Below are 16,003 nucleotides of genomic sequence, written 5' to 3' on the forward strand. Positions count from 1 at the left end.
AGTAGGAGGCCCTGCTCCAAGCCCAGCTTTCCCCAGGCTGCAGTTGGGATGTGCCGGAGTGTGTCAGGGTCATGCACAGTGCATTGATGGGTGGCCGCTTCCAGCCTCCTGCGGGGACCTCCTGCCGGGACAGGGTCTGAACCCCCACCACCTCCAGCCCGCGCGGGCCGGGCGGACACGTGGTGACCTGCCTGGGGCCGGCTGCCGGCTCTGGCTCCTCCCCCTACCGCTCTCGCTCGGCTTCTGCAGTATCACGTGCGGCCGCGCCGGGTGCAGGATGGCGGCGGCGGCGGCGGCGGTGGGTGTCAGACTCCGGGACTGCTGCAGCCGGGGCGCTGTGCTCCTGCTCTTCTTCTCCCTGTCCCCCCGGCCCCCGGCCGCCGCCTCCTGGCTGCTGGGCCTGAGGCCCGAGGACACCGCGGGAGGCCGCGTATCCCTGGAGGGGGGCACCCTACGTGCGGCAGAAGGCACCAGCTTCCTCCTGCGCGTCTATTTCCAGCCCGGGCCCTCGGCGCCCGCCGCGCCGGTGCCCGCGCCCACCCTTTCCTCGGCGGAGAACCACACGGGCGACTGGGCTCCGCGGCTCGTGTTTATCGAGGAGCCGCCTGGCGGGAGCGGCGTGGCGCCCAGCGCCGTCCCCACGCGCCCGCCGGGGCCCCAGCGCTGCCGCGAGCAGAGCGACTGGGCGTCGGACGTGGAGGTCCTGGGGCCCCTGCGCCCCGGAGGCGTGGCCGGCTCGGCTCTGGTGCAGGTGCGAGTGCGAGAGCTGCGCAAGGGCGAGGCGGAGAGGGGCGGCGCGGGCGGCGGGAAGCTCTTCTCGCTGTGCGCCTGGGACGGGCGCGCCTGGCACCACCACGGCGCCGCCGGCGGCTTCCTGCTCCGCGTCCGCCCGCGGCTCTACGGCCCGGGCGAGGGCCTGCTGACCCCCGCGTGGCTGCGGGGGCTCGGCGCGTTCCTGCTGCTCGCCCTGTCTGCGCTGTTCAGCGGCCTGCGCTTGAGCCTGCTCTCGCTGGACCCGGTGGAGTTGCGGGTGCTGCGGAACAGCGGCTCGGCCGCCGAGCAGGAGCAGGCGCGCCGCGTGCAGGCGGTGCGCGGCAGGGGCACCCATCTGCTCTGCACGCTGCTGCTGGGCCAGGCCGGCGCCAACGCGGCCCTGGCCGGCTGGCTGTACACCTCGCTGCCTCCGGGCGTCGGGGATCCCGGCGAAGGCTACGGCGAGGCGGGCATTCACTTCCCGTGGCTGCCGGCGCTCGTGTGCACCGGCGCCGTGTTCCTGGGCGCGGAGATCTGCCCCTACTCGGTGTGCTCGCGGCACGGGCTGGCCATCGCCTCGCACAGCGTGTGCCTGACCCGGCTCCTGATGGCGGCCGCTTTCCCCGTGTGTTACCCGCTGGGCCGCCTGCTGGACTGGGCGCTGCGCCAGGAGATCAGCACTTTCTACACGAGGGAGAAGCTGTTGGAGACGCTGCGGGCCGCGGACCCCTACAACGACCTGGTGAAGGAGGAGCTCAACATCATCCAGGGCGCCCTGGAGCTGCGCACCAAAGTGGTGGAGGAGGTGCTGACCCCCCTGGGAGACTGCTTCATGCTGCGCTCCGACGCCGTGCTGGACTTCTCCACGGTCTCCGAGATCCTTCGCAGCGGCTACACGCGCATCCCTGTGTACGAGGGCGACCAGCGGCACAACATCGTGGACATTCTGTTCGTCAAGGACTTGGCCTTCGTGGACCCCGACGACTGCACCCCGCTCCTCACCGTCACCCGCTTTTACAACCGGCCCCTGCACTGCGTCTTCAACGATACTCGGCTGGACACGGTGCTCGAGGAGTTTAAGAAGGGTGAGCAGTGGTGTATCTCCTTTCTCAGCTCCTACCTCGTTCAGAAGTGTTACCCTTTCCTAAACATGTGAGGCCTCAGGTACCCAAAGCCATTCTCCTGCGGTACCCAAAACGCAAGATAGACCCCACCGCATGACTCCCTGGCTCTTTTCGTTTCACTTCTTCCTAGCTCCCTTGCAGCTTACTCAGCTCCAAGCCTCTGCCCCTTGGCTTGGCTCACAGGGTGCCCCATAGCTCTCACTCATTTCACTCCAGTATTTTTTCAGGGCCTGCCATTTGCCAGGTATTGCGCAGAATGGACTTTGGAGATAGTCCTTGGAAGTCACTGCATATAGCTTCTCACCCATTACAAGAGGAACCTCCACAGGTTCCAGTAACAAGCAGCCTTTGTTTTAAACTCCCAGGGCTAGAAGCTCACTCTTTCCAGGGCAAACTCAATCCACTGCTGGACAGCTCCAACCGCTGACAATGTCTTTCTTACATACAGTAGAAATTTATTTTTCCCAAGCTTCTCTCTGGGTCCTAGTTATGCCCTTAGAATCAAATAGAGTAAGCCCCAAGCACCTTAGGTATTCTTACCCCCTAATGAAATTTCCATCAGCTATTTATTTCACACATCAAGTACCCAGGTTGGGGATTAAAACTTGACTAAGGCAGTGAGGTCCTTGTACTTCTCTGAACTGTGGTCCAATGAGGTAATATGGATCCGGACCTGAGGAAATATTCTAGTAAAGGGAACCGCTAGAAAACTTGCATATCCACTTGAAAAGAAAACAGGTGTGTTTCCTTCAGAGCAGTCACCATCCCCCACCTTGATGTCATGCTTATAATATTTTCACTACATGTCTGGGGTTTGTCTTTGGAATCTGTCTTCTGGGGTCGAGTACAGTTCACCCAAGAAACATCAGCCGGGGTACTTTGGGGTCAGTCTGCTTGCATTCCACAGTTTGACTGGTCCCCTTAGTTAACCAAAGTTGATCCAGAAGGACCCTTGGTTGTTTTTGAAAATCAAATCCACCTTCAAGAGTCACCACTGAGAGCATTCAGAAGACTATCTCACAGACCCTGAAAGTAATTGCAGAAATGATTTGAAAACAGTAACATGGTTAGAAAAAGGTAGGACCTTCCAGAATGACTATTTCAAAGGAGGTACTCATCTAAACATATGAGTTGGCATGTTTATTACAAACTAAGCTAAACAAAAAATAGTAATTCCCTGACTTTGGAACTGGGCTTCAAATGTAGCTTCCCTGTGTCTAGCAGGCATCTCATTTGTGTGTTTTTTATTTTGTTTGTCAAAAATTCGGTTTCATTGCCTTATCATCACAGGTACTCTTTAGCTCTTTGCATACAGAGAGATACCCAGGATCTTCCGTCTGCTACCAAGGGGGAAAAAGTCAAAAAGCTGCTTTTGGTCTCAGATTTGGGGAGAAAATAGCCCTAGACTTTGTGTTGGTATCATGATAAGGGGAGAAAATTGTGTGTGTGTGTGTGTGTGTGTGTGTGTGTGTGTGTGTGTGTGTGTGTGTGTTGCAGCTGTTTTAGCCCAGTTTGGGCTACTGTCTCGCCTTCTTCTGTCTGTCTCCCCACAATTCTTCCGTAACTCATTCCCATTGCACTCTGAGGTTCATCCACTCTAAGAATTATTCTACCATTTTGTGTATTATACAAAAGGGAGTCTTGGCTCTAGGCATAAAACCTGTGAAAATCTGTATAAGTTTGTTAAAGATGTCATAACAAAATACCACACACTGGGTGGCTTAAGCAATGGAAATTTATTTTTTCACAGTTCTGGAAGCTGGTAGTCTAAGATCAAGGTGTCATCAGGTCTAGTTTCCTCTGAGGTCTCTGCTTGGCTTGCAGATGGCCACCTTCTCGCTGTGTTCTTAGCCCCAGAATCTTTCTCTGTGTGTTCTATTCTCCCCTTTTTATAAGGACACCAGGCAGATTGTATTAGGACCCACTCTGTCTGCCTCAATTTAACTTGACCACCTCTTACACGTGATATTTAGGAGAGAGGGCAGTTTAAGAGTGTCTCATTCTCATGTGCTGTGAGAAGACTTTTTTTGTTAATCTTCACCTGAGGATATTGTCCCCATTGATATTTAGAGAGTGGAAGGAGGTGGGGGAGAGAGAGAGAGAGAAACATCGATATGAGAGAGACACATTCATTGGTTGCCTCTCCCATGAGTCTAGATCTGGGCTGGGGATCAAACCTGCAACCCTGGTATGTGCTCTTGACTGGGAATTAAACCTGCGACCCTTCAGTGCTCGGGCCGATGCTCTAAGCACTGAGCCACACTGGCCCATGTATGAAAAGGCATTTTTAATGAAATGCCTGTGAACTCACTGTCTCATTCATTTAGTATTTATTGAGCATCTACGTAGTGTGTTAGGCAACAAGGGAGACGGTAAGACCACCCTCAGAGAGTTAACAGCCTACAAGGGCATGCAGTGTTAGAATGAGCACAGTCTTCAGAAGCGGGAATTGTGTCTTACTAACCTCTGTATCCTCAACACCTTTCCCAGTGCCCTGCACAAGTAGGCTACTCAAAAAAGTCGCTGTTGATCTGAAATGAGTCCTGTTGCAGAATTTCTAAATCTGGTCTGAAAAGGGCTCACTAGTGTTCTAGTAGTTAGTTTGTAATTAGGTGGATCAGAGAGAAGCAGGCCATTACAGTGAACGCCAGGCTACGGAAGATATGTCCATGTCCCTTCAGAGGCTTGCTCTTTCCCCAAAGTGTGGTGTATGAACCAGCAGCGTGAGCCTCACCTGGGAGCTTTTAGAAAGGCAGGATTTCATGCCCCACTTTAAATCCACAGAATAAAAGTCTTCATTTTAACAAGCCCCCAACTGACTCATGTGTACATTAAAGCCTGAGAAGCACTGCCTTTGAAGAACCCTTATTAATGGTGATTGATAGATTTACTTAGGATAGAATAAATACAAGGAATAATTATCAAGGTGGGAGTTCTGTGGCTCCAAGTTATTACAGTGGTTATTTCTACAAGAGTTATGTTTGCACCATAGGTTAGGAGAAGAAAGCCGAGTTGGACTACTCTTTTTTTTTTTACTTTTAAAAATAACTTTTTAAGTAAGTCATAAAAGCCCTTCCATTTCCCTCACTTCTTGGCATCTCAAGTTTCTTCACTACCTACACAAATCCCTTAGGAGGTAGGGGAGGAAAATGATAATATTTTAATAGAAACAACAGTTACCATTAATTGACAACTCTGCCAGGCACCATGCCAAGCCCTTTACATACTCAAAACAACCCTCCAGGGTAGTATAATTAACTCCATTTTACAGATGAAGAAACTAAAGCTCAGATCAATTATATGACTTGCTCAGTTTTCCATAGCTAATAACTGACTGAACTGTGATTTGAACTAGGTCTGTAGGACCCCAAAGCCTATTCTGTGTCCCAGTCTTACTCCCTCTCCCATCCCAGAACTCCTGCCGCCCACAGGGTTCAAAGCTGGCCTTTCACCTCTGACTTGTTGCCCATGGCTGATTCACCTCTAGTTTCTGCAGATTAGAAATGTAGCTTTTAAAAGATAATTGCTAACATGCATATTGCACCTTACAAAACATTTCTACCTACCTTTTCTTCTCTGATCTTAAAACAACTCTGCTGTTATAAGTGAGAGCCCTAAAACTGCCTAGGGTCATCATTCAGCACGTATGCTCCAAGGCCCATATTCAAATCCAGTTCATGTGACTCCAAAGCTCTTATCCAAATGAGATTTTTGCCTCTATACAATTCTGATGATTCCAGGTCTTCAGAAAGGGGAGAAAAGGAACATCGTCTTTCCAGCTCGCGTGCCAGCTTTACAAAAGGGAACAATCTTTCTCCCCAGTGGACCGGAGTCTCTTGAAGGCAGAAAATGAATTTTATTTGCTTTGTATTTTCAGGATAAGCACAGCGGTCACCATGACTAGGGGATAAATACACATTTATTGAACAAATGGTTTCAAATAGCTAACTTCTATATTTCTGTGTTTGAGTGAAGCAAACCCTGAGTTCAGAAAATTAGTGGTGTTTGTTCCATTGACCATAACAAATCTCTCCCCTTCCTCTTGCCTGGTTATTTACCCCAATTACTGGCACCACTGCCCCTGTAGTTCTCCAGGCTAAAAACCTCTCCTCCGCCCCCACCTTCATCCTATTAATCACCGTGTTAGTCTGCTCCAGCTGCCATAACAAAGCGTCATATACTGGGGGGCTAAACAACAGAAAGTTATTTTTTCACAGTTCTGTAGGCTAAATGTCCAAGATCAAGGTTCAAGCTGGTTTGCTTTCTGAGGAAAGCCTCTTCCTGGCTTACAGAGGGCCACCTTCTGGCTAGTCCCCTGATGACCTTTCCTGAGTACATACATGGAGAGAGGAGAGAGAGGAAACCAGAGAGAGGGGAGAGAGAGGGAGGGAAAGAGAGAGAAAGAGAAAGAGAGAACAGAAAACACTCTGGTTTCTCCTCCTCTTACAAGGACACCTAACGTTTGGATTTGGGCCCCACACTTACGATCTCGTTTCACCTTAATTACTTCCTTAGAGGCTGCAGTGGAGCTTAGGATTTCAACATATGAATTTGAGGAGAGGCAATATATGAATTTATAGACATTTAGCCCATAACAATCACCAAAGTCTGCAAAAAGTTTGCCAATATTTCATCCAAAATATTTCTTGTATCTGTACATAATTTAGTCCACTATTTCTTTCACTTAGGTTATTCATTGATTTTATTCAACACATAGTTACTGTGTGCCTGTTGTGTAGGCGCAGTGGAAAGCACCACCAGTATGCACCCCCCCCATCTGCGTGGAGCTTTCATTCTAATGCAAGAGACAGAAGTTAAACAAATAGGATCGTGATTAAGAACATAAGCTTTGCTGCCCGAAGGCCCAGGTTGCATCCTAGCCTTGGGCAACTTACTCAAGAGTTTGTCTGTTTTGTTAGCTGTAAAATTAGGATAATAGTATTTACTCATAGGCTCGTTTAAAATAGTAAGACAATACTGCGTTATAATGCTTACTTAGTAACTTTAATATAATAAATGCCAGCTATGATTTTTAAATACATGCACGAATCTATTACTCATTTGTGCAAATGCCTCTTAAGAAGTTTTGCTTCTTCCTATTTTTGTCTGCCTCAAATTTGCCCTTTCCAGTGCCACTAAAATAATCTCCAGTGATGTCATCCCCTGCTTTAAACTCTTCCACACTCTCCACAGCCTGCAGCATGAAGTCTAAGCTGTGCCCCCATCGCCTGCTCCCTGCTCACCCCCCTGGCCTCATCCCTCACCACTCCGTGCCTCAGCCGTATCTCCAGCAACATCAAGCTTGTGGCCACACTGTGCTGTTTCTTGCCTTTGTCCCCCACTCAGGCTGTACTGTCAGGAATATGCGTTGCCTGACTGATCCCTGCTCCAGTTCCTCCTTTAGCACTCAGCACACCAGCTACCGCCTCTGTGAAGCTTCTATAAAGCCCCGTTTGGGCCATCTTAATTGTTCTATATCTCTATTATTGAACTAACAGACTCCATTATCCGTATTTGTTTATTTGTGCTGCCAACACATATAATGAGCAGCTGGAGGGCAAAGAGTGTCTTACCTGTTTTTGTAGCGGTAGCATCTTAACAATGGATATGACATATAGTAAGTTTTCAATAAATGTTTGTTGAATGAATGGAGGACTTTAATATAATGGAAGGGATCTGCAGAGCTCTAGTAAATGAATTATCTCTAGTCCTACCATCTGAGACCATGCAGCAGGACAAAGTCAAATTTTATTTTATTTATTTTTTAAATTTTTATTTATTGATTTTATAGAGAGAGAGAAAGAGAAAGAGAGAGAGGTCAGTTTGTTGTTTCACTTATTGATTGATTGATTCTTATATGTGCCCTGACCGCAGATCAAACCTGCAACCTTGGTGTATCAGGATCATGCTCTAACCAACTGAGCTGCCTAGCCAGGGTCCAAAGTCAAATTTTAAATGTTAGAAGACAAGTGTTGCATATATTGTTGCTTTGCTTCTTTAGCTACATCTATTTATTGTAACAATTATCTAGCCTTTTCATGTTCAAAGCAGTGTACTAAGAGTTGTGTATATGAGATACAGTCTCTGCTCCCAAGGATTGTACAGCCGAATGGGAGAATAGTAGTCCGCTTTGTAAAGCTAGAAGGCAGGCTGGACTCACCTTCCACCCGCCCACCCCACCCCCCACCTTAAACAACATTGCAATTCACAAGCCATGTCTTAGCATATAAGTATATGGATAAGACAGACCTGTACATAAGTTTTTAAAACAAAAGTGCTATAATAGAAATATAAAAATGCATTGAGAGCATGGAGAAGAGAGTAACTATGGTTAGGTTTTTTGCTTTTATAAAAATTCTTACTGACATAAGTTTCTATACTACGTATTTATTATAGAAAATTTAAAAATATAGAACAGTAGAAAAAGTATGAAAACATCCTGAAGATAATAATCCCACTCTCCTGGAATAATAATTCGGTATCTTTGTCATGTTAAAAATATATTGCACATCACAGCAGCCTTAATCAAATTCTTAAAAAGAAAATAAAGGGAAAACCCATGGTCTTATCTTCTTCCACAAAGCAAATATCCCGTTCTAATCCCAAGAGTGTGTTTTTGGTTTTTGTGGGGGGTTTTTATGATGGTATTATTTTCACTATAGTCTCCTTGGGGTTGAGTTTTATAATTCAGGAAGACCAGTTTACAAAATGGAACCTTAGAGATTTATTGCACTTAATTTCTAAAGTTTATTACTTTTTTGTTGGGTGGTTTTTAGAAGAAACTATCACCCTATAGACAACAAAGGGAAGGAATAAGGCTTTGTTTTGAAGGCAAAGACCTCTGGGCACTACAGCTTTGGTATTTAACTTAGTGAAACAGCTTAGCTCTGCTGGGTGGGTAACACCATCTTCGAAACAAAAGGCAGCATAACCCACGCAATGTTGACCGCTCTCTCTGTGGACTAGCTTAGCCGTGTAAAATTATGTAAGATGGCCTATTTCCGTTTTCATACTCAGCCTTTGCTCATTCATTGACTCAGTCACTCATTCAGTATATATTTACTGCATTCCTGCTTTGGCCAAGCACTGTGGTGGGCCCTGGGAATGCAGCTCTGAACAAGAGAGACACTGAGCAGCCTTTGCGGAGTTGACAGGTAGCTACTTCAGCCTTTGGTCCTACTGCCTGTGGCCTGTTGCTGGAAGTCCATCCAAACAGCTAGTACGTGCTCAGAAACATTTTCACTGAGGAATAGTCTGGTTGAGAAGTCAGTGTTTTGCGTATGACTCCAAATTCTTGCATGAATTATTTTATCAGGAAGAGTAATCATCCCATTGCTTAATTCTTTTAAAAGCTGCCCAAACATTAGTGCTGCATTTTTTGTCTTCCATAAAAGAAAATAAAAAGTTATTTTCACTCAAAGTTATATTTCACTGGTATAATTAGATGTAGTGTGCTTTAAAATGTGTTAAATGTTGCTAAATAATAATTAGTAATATTTAAAATGAGATGCTTACCTCCTAAGCAATCATTAGGGCTAACAGTAAACAAAGCCTAGTCCATCATGTACTGGGAGGAAGAAAAAAAGGAAACTAGAAAAAGTAAAAATAATTAATTACACAAGCTGCTAAAATTGTTAGTTTATATTTCTTTAAAATTTTTCATTGTGATTGTTGCAATACTGTTCCGCAATATATTTTTTTCTCAGCCTGGCAAAAGAAATACCAGGTAACAATAGAATCTAAGCTGGAAGAGGCATTGAAAAACCTGAAAGAAAATCTGATTCACAGGTTTTTTAGATTTAGTTATCTTTTCCAGGGTATAACAGCCTTTATTGTAAGACTCTCTTTATCTAATCTAAACCCCACAGGGGCAGTTCAATTCCATTTCCTCTTTATCATCCCTTGTGAGTCCCCTTTTATTTGAAGAATAGAGCACCTCGCCTCAATTCCATTTTTAAACAACCAAATACATCTGGTTATGCTTCTAGCTCCCTTAAAGCATTTGGATGTCTCACAGGCGGAGGTCTGCGGATTCTCCTAGTATGAATTCTCTTGTACTGGTTTACCTCTGGGCCCACCTTTGAGACCCCTGGACCTTCAATAACAACTCTCAGTTCTCTTTTTATTTTCTACTGCCTGTTCCTTTCCCAATTGAGATTTTTCTCAATCCCTCCCTCCTTTCTTTTTCCTCCCTCCCTCCCTCCTTCCCTTTCCCCCTCCCTCCCTCCCTCCCTCCCTTCCTTCCTTCTTTTTCCATGTGACATTATTCTCTGTCAAGCCTCCTGCCCTCCTGGTGCGTGCAGTCGTGTAGGGAGAGATACACTAGCCAATAGATAATTACAAACAGTGACAAGTGATTTGAAGAAAAAGTATAGGGATCTATGAGAGCGAATAATAGGAGCCCAGACCTGGTCCTGTGGTAGAGATAGACTCCCCTGCTGGCGTGATCTTTGAGCTGAGCCCTACAGGATGGTGAGGCCTGTACCAGAGGAAGAGCTCTCCGGGAGAAGGGAGCAGACATACAAAGGCTTGAGGAGCGAGGGCCAGTGTGGGTGCCACCTGGGGTTCCTGGGCCACTTAACATCCATGAGTGAAAACGCTGCCGGGGGGCCCGGCAGCCGACCCTCCCTCAGCCTCTAGTGACTGTCAACGTTATGGGGCAACCGAATGCAGTAACAGTCACTGAGTCCCGGGCTACCAGGGCTCTGGGAGATGGATGTGGCTATAAGTATGGAAAAGATCCTGCCCCCCAGGAGCAGGAGAGGAGGAAGGACCCTGATGGAAATGGTGCAGAGCAGCCCGGGGGACAGGCAAGGGCATCCAGACAACATCTGTGGGTGAAGGGAGGAGGGAGCAATAATGCCCTGGAAGGATCTGGGGAAACTTCTCTGAGGAAGTGCAAAGAGAGGGACTCCGATAAGCAGTGATGACGGGAAAGGGCATTCCAGCTGAGGCGGGAGCTTGAGCTCGCAGCATCAAGGCAGAGAGGGAGCCAAGGCTACATTTGCGTGCTGGCTACATATGATCGTATGCTGCTTTTCTTCCAGCAAAATGGGGAATTTGGTATTTGTCAAACATAGTTTGTTTCCTCCAAATGCCGAAACTGTATCTTTTAACCATTTTTGGTGTGATATTTCTAAAATGTTTTATACCTATTTCTGCCTTCCTGAACAAAGGATCCTAAATGTAACTTAATCTTTTCTTGGTGACACTGGAGCATGGTCAGAAGAATGTTGTAACCTTTGAGCAGTATTATAAAGCAGTTCTCTGTCTACTTTTTTATTTTTCTCTGTCCACTGGCTATCAGCTGCTTGTTCTCTTTGAGCTGGCCTCACGCAAATCCCTGCTCCACTCATTGCAAAACCACTCTTTCTGAGCCTATTTGAGAGCTTTTATTTAACTGAGAAACCAAGTAAATACACATGTTGGGAATCGTGTGCCTGGTATACAATAAGCTTGAATAAATATTTGGTAAATAAGTGATTAATTAAGCTTTGACTAGGTGTTTGGAGTATGAGGTTGGTATACAAATGTGGGATAGTTCTTTCTGGGACCAGAGTCAAAGCCTTGCAAAGTCAGACCTCCAGATAATGGGTTGTTACACTGCTATTTTTACAGTGTTGCTTAGCAAGCCAAACTGCCAATCGGCTTAGATTCTAGTGACTAACAACTACATTTTCATGCCCTGGTGATGCTGGTTACCATGGTGCTCTGGGTGACACAGATGGCTTTTTTATAATTGCCTTTCAGTGGCTTAAGAAATTTTTTTGTGATAGATGCGTTGATTACTCTATTTCTGATTAATTGGAGCAGGATAATTACTATGAAGGACAGCCTCTCTCTCTTTTTTAACTAGTAGCTAGAGAAAGGGACTTTGTTTTTCCAAATCAAGGTGGTTGTTATAGGACTGGTGGGATAACATTTTTGTCTTTCTCTTCCTGATTTGATAGAAAATGATTTGATTTGATTGTATGGATTTTAAAAACATCTAGCATGTGTTAAGGTAGCTTTTTTTATGTGATTTCAGTGGAATTCTTCAATATTAAAATATAAACATTAGGAGTTCACAGCCCTTTGTAAACACAAGATGCTGTAACTGTTGGCACTGTTGAAATTCGGGCATATCATACATCCTGTAAAAAGCCAAACTCTTTTTGCAGTCCAAGACTATTTCAACTTATTAAAGTATAGAATTTGGAGATCACCTCGGAGATCACCTGGTCCCATCCTTTCATTTTAAAATGGAGAAAATTGAGACCCAGAAAAGACAAATAGTAAAAATAGCAATGATAAGCCCTTATAGCTGCAAAGCCTTTACACTGGCAAAGATCTTTCCAAAACAGTAACTCGTGTGCTAATCCTGCCTGTGAAGTCAGTAGAATTTATCCCCATTTTGTATATGAGGCACCTGGGATCTGGAGACACGAGTGTCCTGCTCAGTGTTAGTGGCTGAGGCAGAACCAGAAGCCACATCTGTGACTTGCTGCCTCAGACCATGGTGCCACAGACACAGAGAGTTGTAGACACCTGGACTCAGATCCCAGCTCCTCCATTTATTAGCTGTGTGACTGGGGCAGGTTGAATTCTACCACTTCAAATGAGGTTTATCTTCCTTCTTCTTAAAATGGGAATAATGGTACTACATTGTAAGTTTACTGCAAAGGCTAAAGATAATGCCTGTACAGCCCTCAGGACATTCCACCATTTGCTTCTTACCTCACCCATCTAGTTAAATGCATAGTATCTAGTTAGACATTTTGTATAACAAGCGCTGAACCGGCCCATGTAAAAGTCACTGTATAGAATAAACAAAACTGAGAGCTGTTTACTTTGGATAGGGCCCAGGAAACCAAAATTGAGTTCTGGCAATTTCCTTACATATCTTTTATCCTGTCATCAGTTAGCATTAGGTTTCTTCACCTATCACTCTGCACTTCCGCAGGCATCCCAGGCAAATAAAAAAACAAACATCAGATCAATGAAACCCTTCAAAGCTTAAAGCAGTCAACTAAAATGAAATACCAGGCTAGAAGGGTTGGGCCAGAAGGCAGAAGCATGGTGGGAAGGTAGGCCTGTGACTCCTTTCCCCTTCCCAGTTCAAAGCCCTCCTCCTCCCTTGCCTGCTCACTAGTGAGATGCTGGGCGTTAGCTCTGCATACTTTCCTCCAGGCTCAGGGCATTTAAAAAATAAGTTTCATTGCTCTTAATCACATTCAACATAGGAAACCTGAGATTCAGCCTGAAATGTGGAGTCTACCTGGTGTGCTGGGAAGAGCACAGGCTGTGGAGTCAGACAGAATTGGGTGTGTTTCCTGACTCTGTTGCTTACTGAAACTCTGGGCCTGGGGCAAGTCACTTTATTTTTCTGAGTCTCGGTTTTCTTGTTCACAGATTAGCAACAACAATCCCTGTTTTGCAAAGATATGATGAATATATGCACCCGATGAACACTAAGGCAATCACCATTGTGGCAAACCTGTGCTCTCAGGTCCACTTGGTTTAGATCAGAAACAGTATGGAGATCACTGGAGTAGCTGTCAACTGTCTTCACCTGGAAGGAGAACCTTTGAAAGGGTTTTGTCTGGCTTACTTCAAATAGAGCCCCAGGAGCCACATCTCTCTTTTCATCCAGGGATGAGCCTAGTTTGACCACACCCCCTCAGCTGTCCCAGAACTAACTGATCTGTGGACAATTAAGACCAATGTATCTTTTTTTTGCCTTTCAATGTATCTTTCTCATTCTGAGGTTGGTTCGTGGCCTAAGAATATGTCCATCAACCAAAGCTTAGCCAGATTCTAGGTAATCTTGGTGATTTTTTTTTTTAAAAATATATCTTTATTGATTTCAGAGAGAGGAAAGGAGAGGGAGAGAGAGATAGAAACATCAATGATGAGAGAGTCATTGATTGAGCCCACAATCCGGGCATGTGCCCTAACCGGGAATCGAACCCCGATCGCCTGGATCCTAGGTCGATGCTCAGCCGCTGAGCCACGCCTGGCTGGGCGATCTTGGTGACTTTTAAGCACAGATCGTGGTTATGTTTAGCTGGCCCCTCTGGCAGTCTCCAAGACCAGTTCTGAGTCTGAGAGGCCTGGGGTCAAAGTATCTAGTTTTGTTTAGTGTGTCTTGATGTTTTCCACAAACCCCAGCTAGAGTGGGTCCTACTTAATTCCCTGAATTCAAATATTGGCTCTACCATTTATTAGCTGAGCATCCTTAAACCAGTTATTTTTTGACTGGGGAATAAGCACGGTGCATTTTGACAGAGTAGTGGGAAAGAAAGCAAGGTGTATACCAGAGAACTACAGAGGCCTTTAGTGGCAACAAGAAGACTTCAGAAATGATCCTTCCTAGTAACTGGAACATGTTATTGAGATGGGGAATAACCTCATAAATGCAGTGTTTGGGGGCAATCTGGTTTCAATGGATAGGATGGATTAGAGCTGGAAAAACCATAAGGAAGATGGGCTAGGATATTGGTATCGTTGGCCAGGATGCTGTGAGGATGTAGAAATTAAGGACTACATACACTTGCGATTGGAAGAGGGTGAAAAAATCTCTGAGACACCGTTACCTTCTGGATGCTCCTTCTCAGTCTCCTTTACTCACATTCACAGATACAGCCTCATGGCTGGAACAAGGCCTGCCTGCCTCAGGTGCGCAAGTATTTGTTGCATTAATGTTGCACTTTTATGACCTCTGCATGTTGAGTGTTCCCCAGGACTCAGACATGGATCCCTTTGTCTACTCTCACTCCCTTGGTTATTTCATTCATTCTCCCAAAGATATTATCAACTTGAGACTTACATTTCCAGCTGCTACGTGACATCTCCGCTTGGAGGTCTAAAAGGCATCTCAGCCTTAAGCCTGTTTCAAAGTGGGCTTCCGCCCTGTTCGCCGAGCCTACCTCTCACAGTGTTCCCAGACCCTGTAAATTTCAGTTCCACTCTTGCAGTTGCTCAGCCCAAAGTTCTTTCCCACATTCAGTCCCTCATGTAGGCTCTGCTTTCAGCGTATCTCGAGAATTTGTCACCACTTCACTACCACCATCCCAGTCCAAGCCACTGCCCACTCTCACTCGAATGTGTGCCAGAGCTTCCTATGAGGTCTCTCTGCTTCCACCTTTGCCCACTTTATGTCCATTCTTAACGTAATAGCTAGAAGGACCCTTTTAAAACATAAGTCAGATCATGTTACCTTTTTTGCCAACACACACACACACACACACACACACACCCCTCTAATAATGGCTTTATCTCATTCAGAGTAAGAGCCAAAGTCCTTACAAAGTCCATACAGGTCTGATCATAGCTGCACCTACCCCTCCCCTTACCTATTGTCTTCTCCCACACTCTGCATTCACCCCATTGCCGTCCTTAAGCACATTGGTTACAGTTCCAACTCAGGGCCTCTGCATCTTGTTCTACTGCAGAGGTGTCCCCGGATATCCATGGGGCTCCCTACCTCACCGCCTTCAGATCTTTATTCAGACGTCACCTTCTCAGGGAGTTCATCGCTGGCAGCCTCCCGTCCCTAAATTTGTAACACCTGCTCGCTCACTCCCACACATTCCCTCATCGAGCTTCCCTGCTTTGCTCTCCCCCCAGCACTGTGCTATCGATTTTACATATTTATCTGGCTTATCATGTCTCACCTCCATTTACTAGAATGTCAGCTGCAGTGGAAAATTACTTTGTCCATTGTGTTCGTTGCTGCGTTTCTGGTGCCTAGAAAGTGCTTGGCACGTAGTAGGCATTCAATAAATACCGTTGAAAGAATGAAGAAAAGATGAATTGGAAGAATGTGGGGGTTTCTTCTAAATAGGAGCAAAGGAAAAGAAGGTTAGAAATGACTCCTGGGTTATGACTCGGTGACTAGAAAGTTGATGGTGCCATTTACTACAGTGAAGAGAAAGGAAGAGCAAGGTGGTGGGTCTTGAAGATCACATCTTCCTATTTGGACAAGTGATTTTGATGAGACAAGGGGACAGCTCAGGCAAAATGTCTAAAACAGGATGAGAGTTGAAAATAGACACTGATATTAAGATCTAAATTTAGTTCTCAGGAAAGAGGTAATGGCGATATTTAAAGTGATGGGCTCTGCTAGGTTCTTTATCAGAGAGAGA

At 45.9% G+C, this 16,003-nt stretch overlaps 1 protein-coding gene across 2 annotated transcripts in view; it reads left to right on the forward strand.

Annotated features, from left to right (window-relative positions):
• Nucleotides 1-277: 277 nt before the first annotated feature.
• Nucleotides 278-16,003, forward strand: part of CNNM1 (cyclin and CBS domain divalent metal cation transport mediator 1) — a 48,616-nt gene continuing 32,890 nt past the window's right edge. For both annotated transcript variants that reach the window (XM_016219856.2, XM_087824158.1), the window contains exon 1: nt 278-1,838. In XM_016219856.2, the coding sequence (XP_016075342.2) occupies nt 278-1,838 (1,561 nt within the window). The remainder of the gene's footprint in view (nt 1,839-16,003) is intronic.

The sequence above is a fragment of the Miniopterus natalensis genome, chromosome 14, assembly GCF_054644295.1.
Source record: "Miniopterus natalensis isolate mMinNat1 chromosome 14, mMinNat1.hap1, whole genome shotgun sequence".
Lineage (NCBI taxonomy): Eukaryota > Metazoa > Chordata > Mammalia > Chiroptera > Miniopteridae > Miniopterus > Miniopterus natalensis.